General features: G+C 41.6%; 1 protein-coding gene across 1 annotated transcript in view; it reads right to left on the reverse strand.

The window, feature by feature from the left end:
* DGKI (diacylglycerol kinase iota) overlaps positions 1–16,693 on the reverse strand; it is a 504,567-nt gene that overhangs the window by 152,858 nt on the left and 335,016 nt on the right. Inside the window, exons 20-21 of the mRNA XM_052638497.1 lie at positions 16,226–16,425; positions 11,905–11,967 (exon numbers count right to left, since the gene is read on the reverse strand). Of these exons, the coding sequence (XP_052494457.1) occupies positions 11,905–11,967; positions 16,226–16,425 (263 nt within the window). The remainder of the gene's footprint in view (positions 1–11,904; positions 11,968–16,225; positions 16,426–16,693) is intronic.

The following is a 16,693-nucleotide window of genomic DNA, read 5'->3' on the forward strand; positions in this document are numbered from 1 at the left end:
ATTCTCAGTCTTCTCATCTATGGGGTGGGAATGAGAGCAATCGTTACCACATATAGTTATTAGGATGTTAGATTTGATCACAAATATCAGGCCCATATTATCTCTCTGGCTAAATGAAAAAATCCACCCAGGTTCTTGCTGAGAGCAAGTTGAAAGTGTACACAGCCTGGCCCCCTGATCGGTACTAAGGATAAAGAACAACCCTGTCCCCATCCCAGGGCACGTCTCGCCTACTTCATGTCTTAGATCCCCTTGGGGCAGATCTTCATAGAGTCTAGGGTCATGCCCTGAACTTTCACATGACAGAACTTTAGAGCTGATAAGAATCCCAGGGGCCAACTGCATTTCTTTTCAATATCTGAAAAACTGAAATGCAAAAAGTTTATTATAGGGTACAGTCGGGTCAATGTCACAAGGATAAAAGCAGGGCTCACATATTCACTCAAAACAGAGGCTGTCTTTCTGGGGCTTGGGGTCTACGGAATGAGGAAGACCCTGGAGTTAGAGGCCTGAGTCAGCTCCTGAGCCCCCTGGTCTTTAAGCCACTAAAGGCCCCTGCCCCTGCTACCTGGGTGAGAACAGAAGTGCAGGTGGGGCGAAGAGCTGTTGTGGAAACTCGCAAAGCACAGGGGGAAAGAAACCAGTGTGCTGAGGGGCAGCCTGGATTCAAGTGTAGAAACTGGAATAAGATGAATTCCACGGAGTTCTCCTTTTCTCTGGTGTATCGGTCTTATGGAACCAGCAGAGAAGGGTGGCAGAGGAAGAAAGGAAAGCAGGACAGTCTGACATAACGGAAGGTCTAGGAACTGTGGACAGTGGGGAGTGAAACCACTAGGAATTCAGAAGGTGTGGGGGTGGAAGTGAGAGAAAGGAGGGAGCAGAAAAGACCAGTGAAGCTCAGCAGTTTCCTCTGCTCAGAGGATCAGAGCACAAATAGCTTTATCTTCCAGAAAGCCTGAAGCTAACTCTTTCTTTTATGGAATAGTGTTGCTTTAGAGGGCTTTGTTAGTTTCTGTTGTTCAGCAAAGTGAATCAGCTATATGTACACATATATCCCCTCTTTCTTAGATTTCCTTCCCGTTTAGGTGGCCACAGACCATTGAGTAGAGTTCCCTGTGCAATTCAGTAGGCCCTCATCAGTTATCTTTTTTATACATCGTAGTGTATATATGTCAATCCCAATCTCCCAATTTCATTCCATCCTTCTTTTCCCCCTTGATAACCATAAGTTTGGTCCCTATGTCTGTGAGTCCATTTCTATTTTGCAAATAGCCAAACTATTACGCTTTGCCATTTGATTCTTAAGTAGAACTGAAAGAAATGTCACTTGCTCAACCAGCGGACTCAACAATTCTCTCCTGTTCTTTTAAATTTCATTTCTTTCCTTTTGGTTTTACAGCTGCACTCACTGGGGGAGGGGGGGTGGAGTGTGTGCTGACCCACCCGACTCAGAACCAGAATCCTCTACTGCCTTTCTTTTTTGGCCATGCCACAGGGCACGTAGATCTTAGTTCCCCTGATCAAGGGTGGAACCTGAGGCCCTGGCAGTGAGAGCACTGAATCCTAACCGCTGAGCCACAGGGAATTTCCTCTGTTGCCTATTAAAGCAGAGACATTTTTATAAATGGCTATTTATTTTCCCCTTTTACAGACATGTGCTCATTGAAATCAGTCAAAAATTAAAGTCAATTTAAAAAATGATATGTAAACCTCCTACTCAGAGATAATCACACAGGGATACAATAATAACACAAGCATTAACAACAAATACATTCACAATTTTGTGCATACCTAGGCCCTTTTAGGCTTACTCGTTGGAAGGAAAGTTATGACCAACCTAGATAGCATATTGAAAAGCAGAGACATTACTTTGCCAACAAAGGTCCGTCTAGACAAGGCTATGGTTTTTCCAGTGGTCATGTATGAATGTGAGAGTTGGACTGTGAAGAAAGCTGAGCGCCGAAGAATTGATGCTTTTGAACTGTGGTGTTGGAGAAGACTCTTGAGAGTCCCTTGGACTGCAAGGAGATCCAACCAGTCCATTCTAAAGGAGATCAGTCCTGGGTGTTCTTTGGAAGGAATGATGATAAAGCTGAAACTCCAGTACTTTGGCCACCTCATGTGAAGAGATGACTCACTGGAAAAGACTCTGATGCTGGGAGGGTTTGTGGGCAGGACGAGAAGGGGACGACAGAGGATGAGATGGCTGGATGGCATCAGCAACTCGATGGACGTGGGTTTGGGTGAACTCTGGGAGTTAGTGATGGACAAGTAGGCCTGGTGTGCTGCAATTCTTGGGGTCACAAAGAGTCGGATGCAATTGAGCAACTGAACTGAACTGAATAAACAAAATAAATAGGACTTTTAGCATATTACACAATTCAATAAAATGCTGAAACAAAAGTTTTCATGTCACTAGTTGGAGACAAAATGACCAAATTTTTAGAAAGCATTTCAAAGAATTTTCTAATTTACTTCCTTGGCCAGAGGCATGCAAATATTAAACCACCTGTGGCCAATTTATTTTTTTTCCAATCATGAAGATTAAAGATTCTTGGTTCTCTCTTGGTTATTTCTCAAGAAATAAATTATTAAACTCAACTCAAAAGAAAAAAGTTGACACATCAAAAATATTTCTCTTTCTCTTGGTAAAACTCCCTTTCTTCCTAAAACAAAAATCAATTTGCTTTCATCCTTTACCAAGAAGCCATCACTTAATTGGAAGCAAGTTTAGAATGCAGAGTCATGGTCGGGTTGTGGTCAAAGGTAACAATTCATACTTTTTTCAAGGACCTGTGTCTAACTCTGCCTTCCCCAAGATAACAAGCAAATCCACACAATTTAGCATTGGGAAACATCTTGTTTATGTTTAAATTTTGACTGTTGTGCAAGATTGCCTATTACAATTAACACTGGTTGGTTGCAGTTCAAAACACACTGGTTTTTCTGCAGAGCTTAGCTATGGCACCCTCTGAATGACTGTATCAGGTAAAAAGAAGATACAGTGTGAAAACTCTCTGCTTTAAAAGTCAGCAGATGGACTTTCCCAGTGGTCCAGTGATTGAGAGTCTGCCTTGGGATTCAGGGTATGCGGGTTCAAACCCTGGCCAGGGAAGTAAGATCCCACATGTCATGGTGTAACTAAGTCCGCGTATTGCAACTACTGAAGCCTGAGTACCATAGCTAGAGAGCCTGCACCCAGAAACGAAGGAGCCTGCAAGACACAGAGACGATCCCCCTCTTGTGCAGTGACTAAGACCCAGAGCAGCCAAGGAAAAAACCAGCAGAGAAGTTCTGGTTCTGGGTGAGGAAGGTAAGCACCCAATAATCTTTTCCCCCAGTGAATGCAGCCATAAAACCTGGACAGAATGCATAAAACAGGCATTTAAGAACTCGAAAAATAAATGACGGGGAGAAGACCAGAATTTAAAATACCATCCAACTAATGGTAAGCTCTCTCCTCCTTTGACCTCTAATCAACCCTAGTGTGGACTCCAGGCAGTACAAAGCCTAAAATGGACCATAGGCAAAGGCAGAGAAAGCTCTAGGAGAGCCCTTGAACTGATGTGAGGATAGGAAAGGGACTATGAATGAGTAGGGAAACTGGGGAACATCTTCCTCTTTTATTCCTGCTCCATCTTCTCACAATTTAGCACTCAGGCAGTTTTGCTGTGCTGGCGGCAGCAATGACAAAGGTCTTAGGTACTTAAAACTATCAAGAGAGGAAGATAAACAACAAGATACTACTGGAGAGCACAGGGAATTATATTCAACATCCTGGGATAAACCATAATGGAAATGAATATGAAAAAGAATGTACATATGGATAACCGCATCATTTTGCTGTCCAGTAGAAATTAACACAAACATTGTAAATCGACTATACTTAAAAAAAAGAAAAAACACTTTAAGGAAAGGGAATCTTCCTCTCTGATAAGACGAGCTGTGGTCCCAAAAGGGTGGGATAAATGACCATGCTGCTCTTTCTCTTCTGGTCCTTCCCTTCCCTGGTCCTGGAGGTGAACATGGTTTCAGGAGGTATGCAGTAGAATGAGGTAACTAAAACCTTAGCATTCTAGCTGAAGGATCTGAAAAGGGAGCCTCAAGAAATGGGAAAGTACGGGGGGCAACGAGAGAGAGAGAGAGGCGGGAGCTCAGGGAAGCAACTCCACAGGGACGTTCGTGAACTTGGGTTCATCCCTCAGCTGTAGATGTGTGAATCTGGCCCTAAGCATAGTACCACAGACTTTGGGAACTAAACCTACAGAGCAGACCTCCACTCAGATTCCACCCTGCAACTTGGTGGGGCACACACCAGACAAACAGGAACAGCACTGCAAAGGCTCTGAAAATACAACTAACACTCAGAAGATGAGTCAGAAGTTGTGGTCTGAAAGCTGATTTCACTGCTTTCTAAAAGGAAGAAATGATTAAGCAAAACACATATCTAACAAAGGCTTGGATCCAAAATACTTGACCATCTTACTCAACAGGAAGAAAACAAACCACCCAGTTTAAGAAATGTGCAATAGACTTGAGAGGCTGATTCACTATAGAATATATAAAAGCTGGCAAGTAGTCACTTGAAAAGACACTGGTATTAAATGATTACAATTTTAAAATATTGACATTATTCAGTGCTGAAAGAGATGGGGGACAACAGGAACTCTCATACACAGTCGGTGGAAATGCAGAATGGTACAACCACAATGGAAAACAGTGTGTTGATTTCTCATGAAGTTACCAGATGACCCTGGACTCCCTCCCAGGTGTTTAACCTGGAAAAATGAAAACTTAGTTTTTACAAAACTTGTTAATCAATATTAACGCAGCTCTATTCAGAATAACCCCAAACTGGAAATAACCCAGATATCCTTTTGGGTTATTGGGTAAAGAAATGAAAACATCCATACAGGGAATACTATTCAGCAACAAAAAGGAACAAATGATTAATATATGAAACAACTCTCATAAATATCAAAGATGTTATGTTTATGCAAAGGAACCAGTTATAAAGGTTGCATATTGTGTGATTCCATGTATATGGCATTCTCTAGAACATAAAACTGGGGCTGCCAATTTTGGTGGCTCAGACGGTAGCTCAGAATCTGCCTGCAATGCAGGAGACCCAGGTTCAATCCCTGGGTCAGAAAGATCCCCTGGAGAAGGAAATGGCAACTCACTCCAGTATTCTTGCCTAGAGAATTCCATGGACAGAGAAGTCTGGTGTGGGCTACAGTCCATGGGGTTGCAAAGAGTCAGGCATGACTGATGCAGCTAACACTTTCACTTTTACAAAACACAAAACTATACCAATCAGTGGTTGCCAGAGGTTGAGATGAGAGATACAGGGATTAGAGGGTGTGACCATAAAGGATACAGATTACAAGGCAGCTTTTTGGAATGATAGAACCCTTCTATAGCCTGATTATGATGCTGGCTATATGGATCGATACATGTCTTAAAAGTGGGAATTATATATCAAAAAAGTCAATTTGACCCTATATTAATTTTAAATATTTATGTATAACAACAAACATAATAAATACTCAATAAAAGATTATTCACATGAAGTACAACCAGAATCTCTATTTGGATGCTTCTCACATTGTGTCATAATTGTGTTAACACTGTAGGTCTATTCCTACAGTGCATCCATTTCTCCAGGGCAGTAACCTTAGCTTTCTAATCTCTTATCTCCAGAATCCCACAGAGTATCTGACATCTGAAGTAGACAGTGAATAATATTTTTGAAAGATAAAAAATGAATAAATTAGATGTAACCAGTTCACATTATTTCATTTTGGTAGAGGAAGAGCAGGAGAGAAACAGAACTTAATGAAAAGAACTCCTAAAAGTGAAAGAGTTCCAGAAAGACTCATTTTATAGTTACACACTTTTGGGGGCTTTTGAGGCATGACCACGTAACAGTAATATTTATGATTTATGAGATAGTGCATGTATGCAGTCTTCAACAGGGATTCTACTGTAAAGGCATTAATCATAAAGAATTTATTAATTGAGGGACTGCTCTAATAATTCTTTGAGCAACACTGGGGAGGCAAGGGTGAAATGGGTGAAGGAGGTCAAAAGGTACAAGCATCCATTATAAAATAAATAAATCCTAGGTATGTAATGTGGTTGCTACATGGTGACTAGAATTAAGAGCATTGTATTGTCAGACTTTATTTTTTGGGGCTCCAAAATCACTGCAGATGTTGACTGCAGCCGTGAAATTAAAAGACGCTTGCTCCTTGGAAGGAAAGTTATGACCAACCTAGATAGCATATTGAAAAGCAGAGACATTACTTTGCCAACAAAGGTCCATCTAGACAAGGCGATGGTTTTTCCAGTAGTCATGTATGGATGTGAGAGTTGGACTGTGAAGAGGGCTGAGCACCGAAGAATTGATGCTTTTGAGCTGTGGTGTTGGAGAAGGCTTGAGAGCCCCTTGGACTACAAGGAGATCCAACCAGTCCATTCTGAAGGAGATCAACCCTGGGATTTCTTTGGAAGGAATGATGCTGAAGCTGAAACTCCAATACTTAGGCCACCTCATGAGAAGAGTTGACTCATTGGAAAAGACTCTGATGCTGGGAGGGATTGGGGGCAGGAGGAGAAGGGGACGACAGAGGATGAGATGGCTGGATGGCATCACTGACTCGATGGACGTGGGTCTGAGTGAACTCTGGGAGTTGGTGATGGACATGGAGGCCTGGTGTGCTGTGATTCATGGGGTCGCAAAGAGTCGGACACGACTGAGCGACTGAACTGAACTGGATTGTCTATTTTAAAGTTGCTAAGAGATCTTAAAAGCTCTCATCATAAGAAAAAACTATTGTAACTACATATGATGATAGATACTGGGTTTCACGGTAACATCTTATGGAAAAAGTTGGATGAACTTTTTGGCCAACTCAAGATTAACTAGACTTACTGTGATGATCATTTCACAATATAAACAAACACTGAATAATTATGTGGTACACTTGAAGCTAATATAATGCTAGCTGTCAATTATATCTCAGTAAAAAAGTAAGAATGGCCAGGTTACAAGGTATGTTATATTAAGAAGAGATGGCAAGAATATACAGAAGAACTATACAAAAAAGATCTTCATGACCCAGATAACCATAATGGTGTGATCACTCACCTAGAGCCAGACATCCTGGAAAGTGAAGTCAAGAAGGCCTTAGAAAGCATCACTATAAACAAAGCTAGTGGAGGTGATGGAATTCCAGTTGAGCTATTTCAAATCCTAAAAGATGATGCTGTGAAAGTGCTGCACTCAATATGCCAGCATATTAGAAAAACTCAGCAGTGGCCACAGGACTGGAAAAGGTCAGTTTTCATTCCAATACCAAAGAAAGGTATTTCATCCCAATACCATTTCATTCCAAAGCCAAAGAATGCTCAAACTGCCACACAATTGCACTTATCTCACACACTAGCAAAATAATGCTCAAAGTTTTCCAAGCTAGGCTTCAACAGTACATGAACCAAGAAATTCTAGATGTTCAAGCTAGATTTAGAAAAGGCAGAGGAACCAGAGATCAGATTGGCAACATCCACTGGATCATAGAAAAAGCAAGAGAATTCCAGGAAAAAAAAAAAAAAAAAAGATCTACTTCTGCTTTATTGACTATGTCAAAGCCTTTGACTATGTGGATCACAACAAACTGGAAAATTCTTCAAGAGATGGGAATACCAGACAACTTAACCTGCCTGAGAAATCTGTATGCAGGTCAAGAAACAATAGTTAGAACTGGACATGGAACAATGGACTGGTTCCAAAATGGGAAAGGAGTTCATCAAGGCTGTATATTGTCACCTTGCTTATTTAACTTATATGCAGGGTACATCGTGTGAAATGCTGGGCTGGATGAAGCACAAGCTAGAATAAAGATTGCCAGGGGAAATATCAATAACCTCAGATATGTAGGTGACACCATCCTCATGGCAGAAAATAAAGAGGAAGTAAAGAGCCTCTTGATGAAGATGAAAGAGGAGAGTGAAAAAGCTGGCTTAAAACTCAACATTCAAAAAATGAAGATCATGGCATCTATGGTCCCATCACTTTATGGAAAACAGGAAAACAATGGAAACAGTGACAGACTTTATTTTCTTAGGCTCCAAAATCACTGCAGATAGTGACTGCAGCCATGAAATTAAAAGATGCTTGCTCCTTGGAAGAAAAGCTATGACCAACCTAGACAGTATATTAAAAAGCAGAGACATTACTTTGCCAACAAAGATCTGTCCAGTAAAAGCTATGGTTTTTCCAGTAGTCATGTATGGATGTGAGAGTTGGACTGTGAAGAAAGCTGAGCACCGAAGAATTGATGCTTTTCAACTGTGGTGTTGGAGAAGACTTTTGAGAGCCCCTTGGACTGCAAAGAGATCAAATCAGCCAACCCGAAAGGAAATCAGTCCCTATTATTCATCGGAGGGACTGATGTTGAAGCTGAAGCTCCAATACTTTGGTCACCTGATGCCAAGAATGGACTCATTAGAAAAGACTCTGATGCTGGAAAAGATTGAAGGCAGGAGGAGAAGGGGATGACAGAGGATGAGACGGTTTGATGGCAACATCGACTCAATGGACGTGAATTTGAGCAAGCTCAATGGACATGAATTTGAGCAAGCTCCAGGAGTTGGTGATGGACAGGAATCCTGGCATGCTGCAGTCCATGGGGTTGTAAAGAGTTGGACATGACTGAGCGACTGAACTGAAGCCAACTCTGGGAATTATAGCTTTTCTCTGATGTAGAAAAAAAAAAAAAGGTACAGAACATAAAACTTGTAGTGAAATAATTCATTTACTTTATTGTGTTCTATTGGATTAAGGCACTAAATACCTTTGATTTGTTGTTATCACTCAGTCATGTCTGACTCTTTGCAACTCCATGGATGTAGCCCACTGGGCTCCTCTGTCCATGGGATTTTCTGGGCAAGAATACTGGAGTGGGCTGCCCTTTCCTCGCCCAGGGGGGATCTTCCTGACCCAAGGACTGAACCTGAATCTCCTGTGTCTCCTGAATTGGCAGGCAGATGCTTTACCCTCCCCAGTTCAGTTCAGTTTACCCTCATATATGGTCATACATGATCAAAACAAAAATTTCAAGGTTCTCCTTTATGTAAAGCTGAAATTTCCCCTGTAGGCACATATTAATAGTATGCTGCAATTCCTAATAATTTATGCATTATGTCATCAAAACCATGACTTCCTCCCTAATTTAAAAAAAAAAAGTCATTGGAAAGTTAGAGAGAAAGGATAATTCAAGTTGCTTTAGGAAAGTAACATTTGCTTTAGAAACAGCATAAAGAGGTTTCTCCCAAAGGAACGATCATCTGTAAAAAAGAGTTGTCCTGAGCAGAGAATAGTCAATACAAGAGTAAAAAAAAAAAAAAAGTTTAGCTCACTAAACTGGAATCCTGACTTTCGTGAGGACCGAGGCCAGGTCAGTGTGATTCTCAAACACTGCTGCAAACCGCAGCGTGAGAGCGGGTCTAAGCCAGGTCGACCTCTGCCATAGTACTGGCTTGGCCAAAAAGTGAGTGTGGGTTTTCCATTCAATCTTACAGAAAACCCCGAACCAACTTTTTGGCCAGCCCAATATATAAAGACAATGCTTATTATTGTGCTTGGATTTTTTTCTCCACTTTCCTTGCTCTATTGGACAGTGTTTAGTTATCGAATTTTTAAAATAATACTTTAATAAATACTTATTATGTAAGTCATCAGTTATACAGATATAAAATCTATAATATGCATTAATTAACATAGCATATATAAGTATAAAATACTTTAGATCAATAGTCAAGTTTTAAGTGGCCATATCTGGGGTCCTGTTACACTCTATGAAAACTAACAGGACAGTTCACCTTCCCATAGCATACATGCCCGGAAAAAGAAAAGAAAGGAAAAAAGGGCCCCATTTAAATTATATGATGAAAACAAACACAACCAAAGCTTAAATGATGATATAAATATGACAAATATCACCCGCATGTCTGCTGTTGATATTCTGAACTGTTTGAACTCTATCAACAAAGGTGCTGAAAATAATGAATACCGAGAGCCATTCTGGACTCACATTTATTGAACAGGACTTATGTAGAATAATATACCCCAGGAACAGCTGCCAAATTAGAAAGTAAATGCTATTTTCTTGTTGTCTGACCAGTCGATACTGAGTTCCATGAAAGTATAGGGTTGTTGTGCTCAGCCCTAAATACTAGGCAGAAAATAGCATCTGACACAGAGCAAGTACAAAATAATGCTTTTAGAAAAACATTTTGCAATAAATGAATAAATAAGCATGTTCCACAAGATTAGAGCTGAAAGTAAAATTATATAATAACTGAACTTTAGGAGTCACATTGGCACATCCCTGGATGTTAGATATTGGCATGGTTCTATTTAGACATGCATTCTTTCATTCATTCATTCCACCAACCAACAAACAGTTCTTTCTAACTTCAGAATACTTTGTGTTAAGGTCTGTGATCAGGACTGGGGATACAAAAGTCACAGGAAGATACTGTAAATGATTTCAAGTGGCCTAAGTGTAATGCGGGATATACACAGATACAGAGCTAATATAATTAGTACCAATGGATTATACCTTGAGAACTATAATAAGTACAACATTGTAATAGTGAATTCCAATGAGGACATAACTAGTTCCACCAGAAATAATCAAGGTACAGTTCTTAGCAAAGACAGTTATTCAACTGAGCTCTGAGAAATACAAAGGATACTGATTGATAAAAAACGGCAGATTATAAATTGTTAAGAGCAAGAATTTTGAAAACAGGCTGCAGAAGTATGAATCCTAGCCTACCACTTATTAGCTGTGTGACCTTCCTGAAGTTACTTAACTGCTCTTATATAACATGGAGGCAATAATACCACTTATAGCATACGGGTGTTGGGGAGTAAGTTAGTTGATGTATGTAAAGCACCTTTAACAGCACCTGAAACATAATACAAGTATATGTAAGATGGAGAAAAGAAGCAAGGGCAAGAAAGAAGCAACAGCATAAAAAAGTCCTGAAGTGCTAAAAAAAATAATTTCTTTCTGTTCTTCACCAGAAAAAAAAAAAAAGCATAAAGTGTGCTAAGTACAAACTACTATGTATAAAATGCATTTTGCCAACTCACTGACAACTTTGGGTCATTGATCACTTACTACCACTGTGGACGCTCAACCTGGAAAAATGCACAGATGCACGTACGTACACTGAAAGCTCCACACATATCAATAACTCCGGGGGACCATCCACAGAATCAAGGGTAGCAGGTACTTCTTTGCACGTATGTACACTGAAAGCTCCACACATATCAATAACTTCAGGGGACCATCCACAGAATCAAGGATAGCGGGTGCATCTTTGCACGTATGTACACTGAAAGCTCCACACATATCCATAATTTCAGGGCTCCATCCACAGAATCAAGGGTAGCGGGTGCTTCTTTACACGTATGTACACTCAAAGCTCCACACATAGCCATAATTTCAGGGCTCCATCCACAGAATCAAGAGTAGCGGGCGCTGCTTCAAGGTCAGAGCCATAGGTGATGGAATGATCTAATGGGTTTACTTTCCACAGAAACCAAAGCTTGGTATGGAATTTCATACAACCCCGTGCAACTTTGGACCCTGAAGTATCTAATCAAAAAACTTAAACCGTGAACTCATAGAAGACTGAGATGAACAGAACACAGAGAACTTCACAGCTGCGTCTCAAATCAAAGAAGGGCTAAAGTGGACAATCGCAGCAAGGTGGTTCTTTGTCTGAGAAGCAGACCTGTGAAGGACGAGGATGCAGGTCCTCTGGCCCTGAAGAGGAGATGAAGCTGAGAGACACAATGTAAAAACAGAACGGTTTTGTACTCACATGGTGAAGGAGCCTGGGGGGGCAGACACTCTCCGCAGGTCCGCAGCTTGCACCTGATGGATACTAGAGGCAGCAGGGAATGAGCAGCGAAGACAGTCAGCAAAACAGCGTGGACAGACAGGGAACAAGCCGGGAGAGAGAAAGAGAGACACACAAAATTTAAACAGAACTTAAATGAGCGCGTCACCAAACAGTGAATGAAAAGAAAAGAAAAACCAAGCCAGTCACAGAAAGAATCCAAAAAGCCAGTGATAGTGACGAAGCCAACGGGACACATGGCAGGGCTGGTGCTCAGGCAAGCCGCAGAGCGGGGCACGAGGCAGGGCGCCTGCAGCCGCTGCAGGAGCGCGGATGCTGCGCAGGGCTGCGGGGCACCACGGTCCTCTCTGGCTCTAGGTCTCAGAGAGCATCCATCTGTGCATGTGCACAGACACACACACGCACATACACAGACACACGAGTGGCAGGCTGGCCCAGTCAACTCATCTTTGAGCAGAATCAAGGTAAGCTGAATCGCTTAACAAATAGTCCTCATGACTCCAGGGCTTTGTTGAAATGTTCATGTCAAAAGAAAAACCATCTTGAACAGAGCCACCCAACAAAAACTTAAAGGTCATACCAAGAAAGCCTAATTTCATCACAGTGATGCTATAATTCCACTGATACTCTTGGCAGTGGAGTGAAACCATAGACTTCTCTCTCTTCTCTACCCCTCCTTTAAAAATTAAAATAAAAGAGAGGGCCTTCTGTAGCTACCACAAAAGATGAAATGTGGAACTGAAGAAATGAAACCCCACATTTCCTGTTACTTTTATGTTATTAGTAACAACTCTTACTCTCTCAGACCATTTGAATGGTTTCAGTATAACGCTCTTCCCCAATCCATCTTTCCCTATAACCCTACTCCCTCATTTCTGCTGGGTATGTAAATTCTCATATGAAGCCTCCCATGAATTAACTCCTTATTATCCTCAAAGGGCTATCAGTTATCACCAACAGTACTTTTCAGCAGCCCAGGATGGGGGAACCCAGTTGCCCAATTCAGAGTCTGCCAACTGAAAATCTTTTCCATGGAGTATGCAGTCGCCCTTCACATTGCTGTCTTAATTGCTAGAGATCTCAGGCTAAGATCTTCCTAAGCACCTGAGTTAATGTAGAACTTCTGATCTCCTTCAAGAGTGCCTTTCAAATAGGAAGATCAGGTTTATCTGGCTACCACGTTATTAATACATGAATATGAACCTAGACAAACCTGCTCAATTACTTTTGGGGTGGATGATATCTATTAGAATCATATCTGAAGTAGATTCATAAGCCATAAATGACATATAAAGGCATATGCTCCTATATCAATGGGGTGGGCAGAGGAGGGGGTAGTGAGCCTAATGGGCCTAGCTAGTCTTTTAGTTTGTATAGTAATAGCAAATGGGATCACAAGCCAATAAATATTTTTTAGAATTTTTTTTTCTTTTTGCAGAAGTAAAGATCTAGGGGCATCATGAAAGCCATTTAGCTGTTTCTCATGGGATTTTCTCCAGCCATCCATGTGTACCAGATCTTGAAATTATTAAGAATATATCTTCCATTTACTACCATAAAATACGATCAAGAGATTTTCTATATTATTTTTATACTCACAAAGTTTTAGATTTATGTTATTTTGGAATCGATTTCTGAGAAATGCAACAGATGGAACATTATAGATCTGATGCATGTGGGAGTCCCTTGTTCAACATGTAACATTAAGACAGCACACTGACGGGCACTGGGGACCCTGCGAGGAAAACCCCAGGGTCTCCCCCCAGAGCAGAGGAGACAAGTCAGCCAGCAATGACACTAGTTTTGATAAATGGTGTGACAGAGCTAACAAGAGCACTGCAGGGACGCTGAGTGCTGTATTTAAGGGCCGGAAGCAGAAGGCAAAGGATTCTCAGGGAAAGTGATATGTCGATGGGAATATGAACTCGAGCAAAAGCCAACAGACGAAAAGGAAGGAAGGGACAAACTCGAGAAGAGCAACAGGAGAGCAGAAACACGATGATGTTCAAGACAGGCCCAACTGCTCTCTGTCTTGACTGCCAAGGTGAACTTTGCACAACGGGGGCCTAAAGAACGAAAAGCTTGAAGGACTCAGAACGCAGAAGAAAATGCCTAGGAAGGTATCAGTGACCAGGCTTCCCTTACACTGGAAACGCCACTTGGAAATTTAGTGGAAAAAGCTGGATTTCCAAACAGCAAGAAGCAGTCTAATCACAAAGGGTGAATAAGAGTAGTGGCTGACAGATTTTCTAAAAATGCAGTGTTGAAGGATAATTTTAATAATAAGTAGGAATCAAGATCTTTGCTAATCTTTAAGATAATATATATATGTCCTTTTAAGAAATGGACAGAATATTATTACTGCTATTTACCAGAAGTCTAGCTTCGAGTCTGAGGCTGCTTAGATGGAGGCACCACTGCCCCCTAGTGGCACGTGACTGCATTTTTGAGATGAAATGGCTTCTTGAACACCCTCGCAGCTAAATCTGTGAAGTCACATCATACGTACCACATGTACCAAAAAAACTCAACTCTTTACATTTGATTTTAATACATGAAGAAAGCCCCAATAAATTCTTAATACAGTTTCTGAGCAAAAACAAATTTTTTTTTTCTCAAGGGCAAAAATTGTTTGAAACTAAACAACCCAAAATAATTACATGTCTGATAAGGCTATTAAGGGTAGAAGCACCAGGCATGAAAATGAGAGCTGTTTGGCTGTAGATACTAAGAATTTTTAGCCCTGCTAACAAGTGATCTACAAGTGACCCAAGAAAACCTGGACTATCTCAGAGAGGACTTATCACTTGGTAGTTCAGATTTTCTCTCAAACCGATAGTTCACAGCTTAACTCTGAACATTTTTAAGAGACAGTATGGCCAGCTGTATACTACTGCTGACACCTTGCCTGAAACTGCTTAAGTGTATATCCAACCTAATAGCAGGGAAAGGCAGAGGATAGAAAAAGCAACCAAAATAACCCAAGAGTTTCTCTACCTGCAGAATGCAAAGAAAATGAAGAAGGCAACTACACCAGCCCTCTGGATAAGGATCTAGGAAAAATGCTGGGGAAGTGCAGAGTGATTCTCGAATGGGCGCAGAGGAGAGAAGACCCCTCAAGCTTAGGAGCAGAGGCTACAGAGGAAAACACTTTATGAGCCCTGTCGAATGCTACTCTTCAACATCTGCCTTTTCAGAACAGGGGTGGAGCCTTGGCAGAGAGTGATGACCCCTGTGTCGTGGGTTCATTCTAGGCACTTCTGTAGCTGTCACACTGACTCAGAAAATACCTTGGCAAAGCATGCCCTTGCTTCGCAGGCACTAGAGGAAGCCAGCCATTCAGTACAAATACATAACCATGCATCACGGGCCACGAACAGGAGGAGCACCTCTGAGGGTACCTCACTGTGACACAAGAATGGCCAAAATTCAAACCTGGAAATGGCCTTACCTTAGGTCAGGACAGACACAGGGGCATGATATATAGAAGAGGCTCAAAATGATGCCCCAAGTCCCCATGTTTCTTCATCCCTTTCTCTAAGCCCAAATAGACATTTTCAATCAAAAATTAGATAAAGGGACTCTATAAAATGAATGTGCACTCAACATAGCCAGTCATTATCACCTTTTCCAAATCAGTTTATCAAAGCACCCAAGAAAGGAAAGGGTCCAGGAGGGGTACATTTTGTTCAGGCACTGAGTCATGGGTCAGGTCTCATCTATTAGACAATAGGGTGCTCTCCAGCATTGGAAAAACTGAGTCGAAGCATCAGAGAATATCAGACTCCAAACTGCGAGCATCGGGAAAGGGACAGTCCACTAACAAGCAGAAGGGGATGCAATATGGGGAGCAGTGAGCCAAAACCCAGTTCTGCCAACCTTCTGCCCTGGAGAAACCAACACTCTCCAAGTAACCAGGGTCAAGAAGAGGAGGCCAACAGGGCCTTCTTAAAATGAAACCGAACATGTTTAACCAGACAGGTTTTATGACCCTGAACCACTCAATGATTTTCGGCTGGTCCCAGTCAATATATACTCAAGTGGGTGGTCGGCGAAAAAGCTTCATCAATCTAACATACCATACAACAATTACTCCTGAAAGAAGCATATGGTCACCGTATAGTAAACATGAAAAAGAAATATGTGCGAGAGGCCAAGGGGCAGCTGAGGTTCCTGGACTGTTCTCCTCTCTCAGCACAGGGAGGCCTCCGGCCATGCACATGCTCAGTGCCCTGCTCACCGCGGTCTCCGTGTTCACAAAGGTGGGCGAGCGCAGACTCACTCATTGAGTAAAGGCATGGATGTTCTCCTCTTGCTCTTCTGTACCATGTTGGCCTGATTCCTCAGTGAGATCCGAATCATAGCCGGGGCCAACCTGCAGGGCTCCCCATCCACTTGCATGGGGATGGATTTGTAAGTTAGCAGCATGACCTCCCGACACTGGTGCAGCCTTTCTCCATGGCCTCCAACTTGCAGGGCAGCCTAAAGACAAGAGACAAAAGGAAGCAAGAGCTTAGTGCCTGAGTTACTCAGGAGTGACTTCCCTGGTAGTCCAGTGGTTAAGACTTTACCTTTCAATGTAGGATGTGCAGGTTCAATCCCTGGTCAGGGAGTTAAGATTCCACATGCCTCACAGTCAAAGAACCCAAACATAAAAACAGAAGCTACATTGTAACATATTCAATAAAGACTTTAAATATGATCCACATTAAAAAAATCTTGAAAAAAAAAAGAATTACTACTCAGGAAA

Source organism: Budorcas taxicolor, chromosome 4 (assembly GCF_023091745.1).
Source record: "Budorcas taxicolor isolate Tak-1 chromosome 4, Takin1.1, whole genome shotgun sequence".
Lineage (NCBI taxonomy): Eukaryota > Metazoa > Chordata > Mammalia > Artiodactyla > Bovidae > Budorcas > Budorcas taxicolor.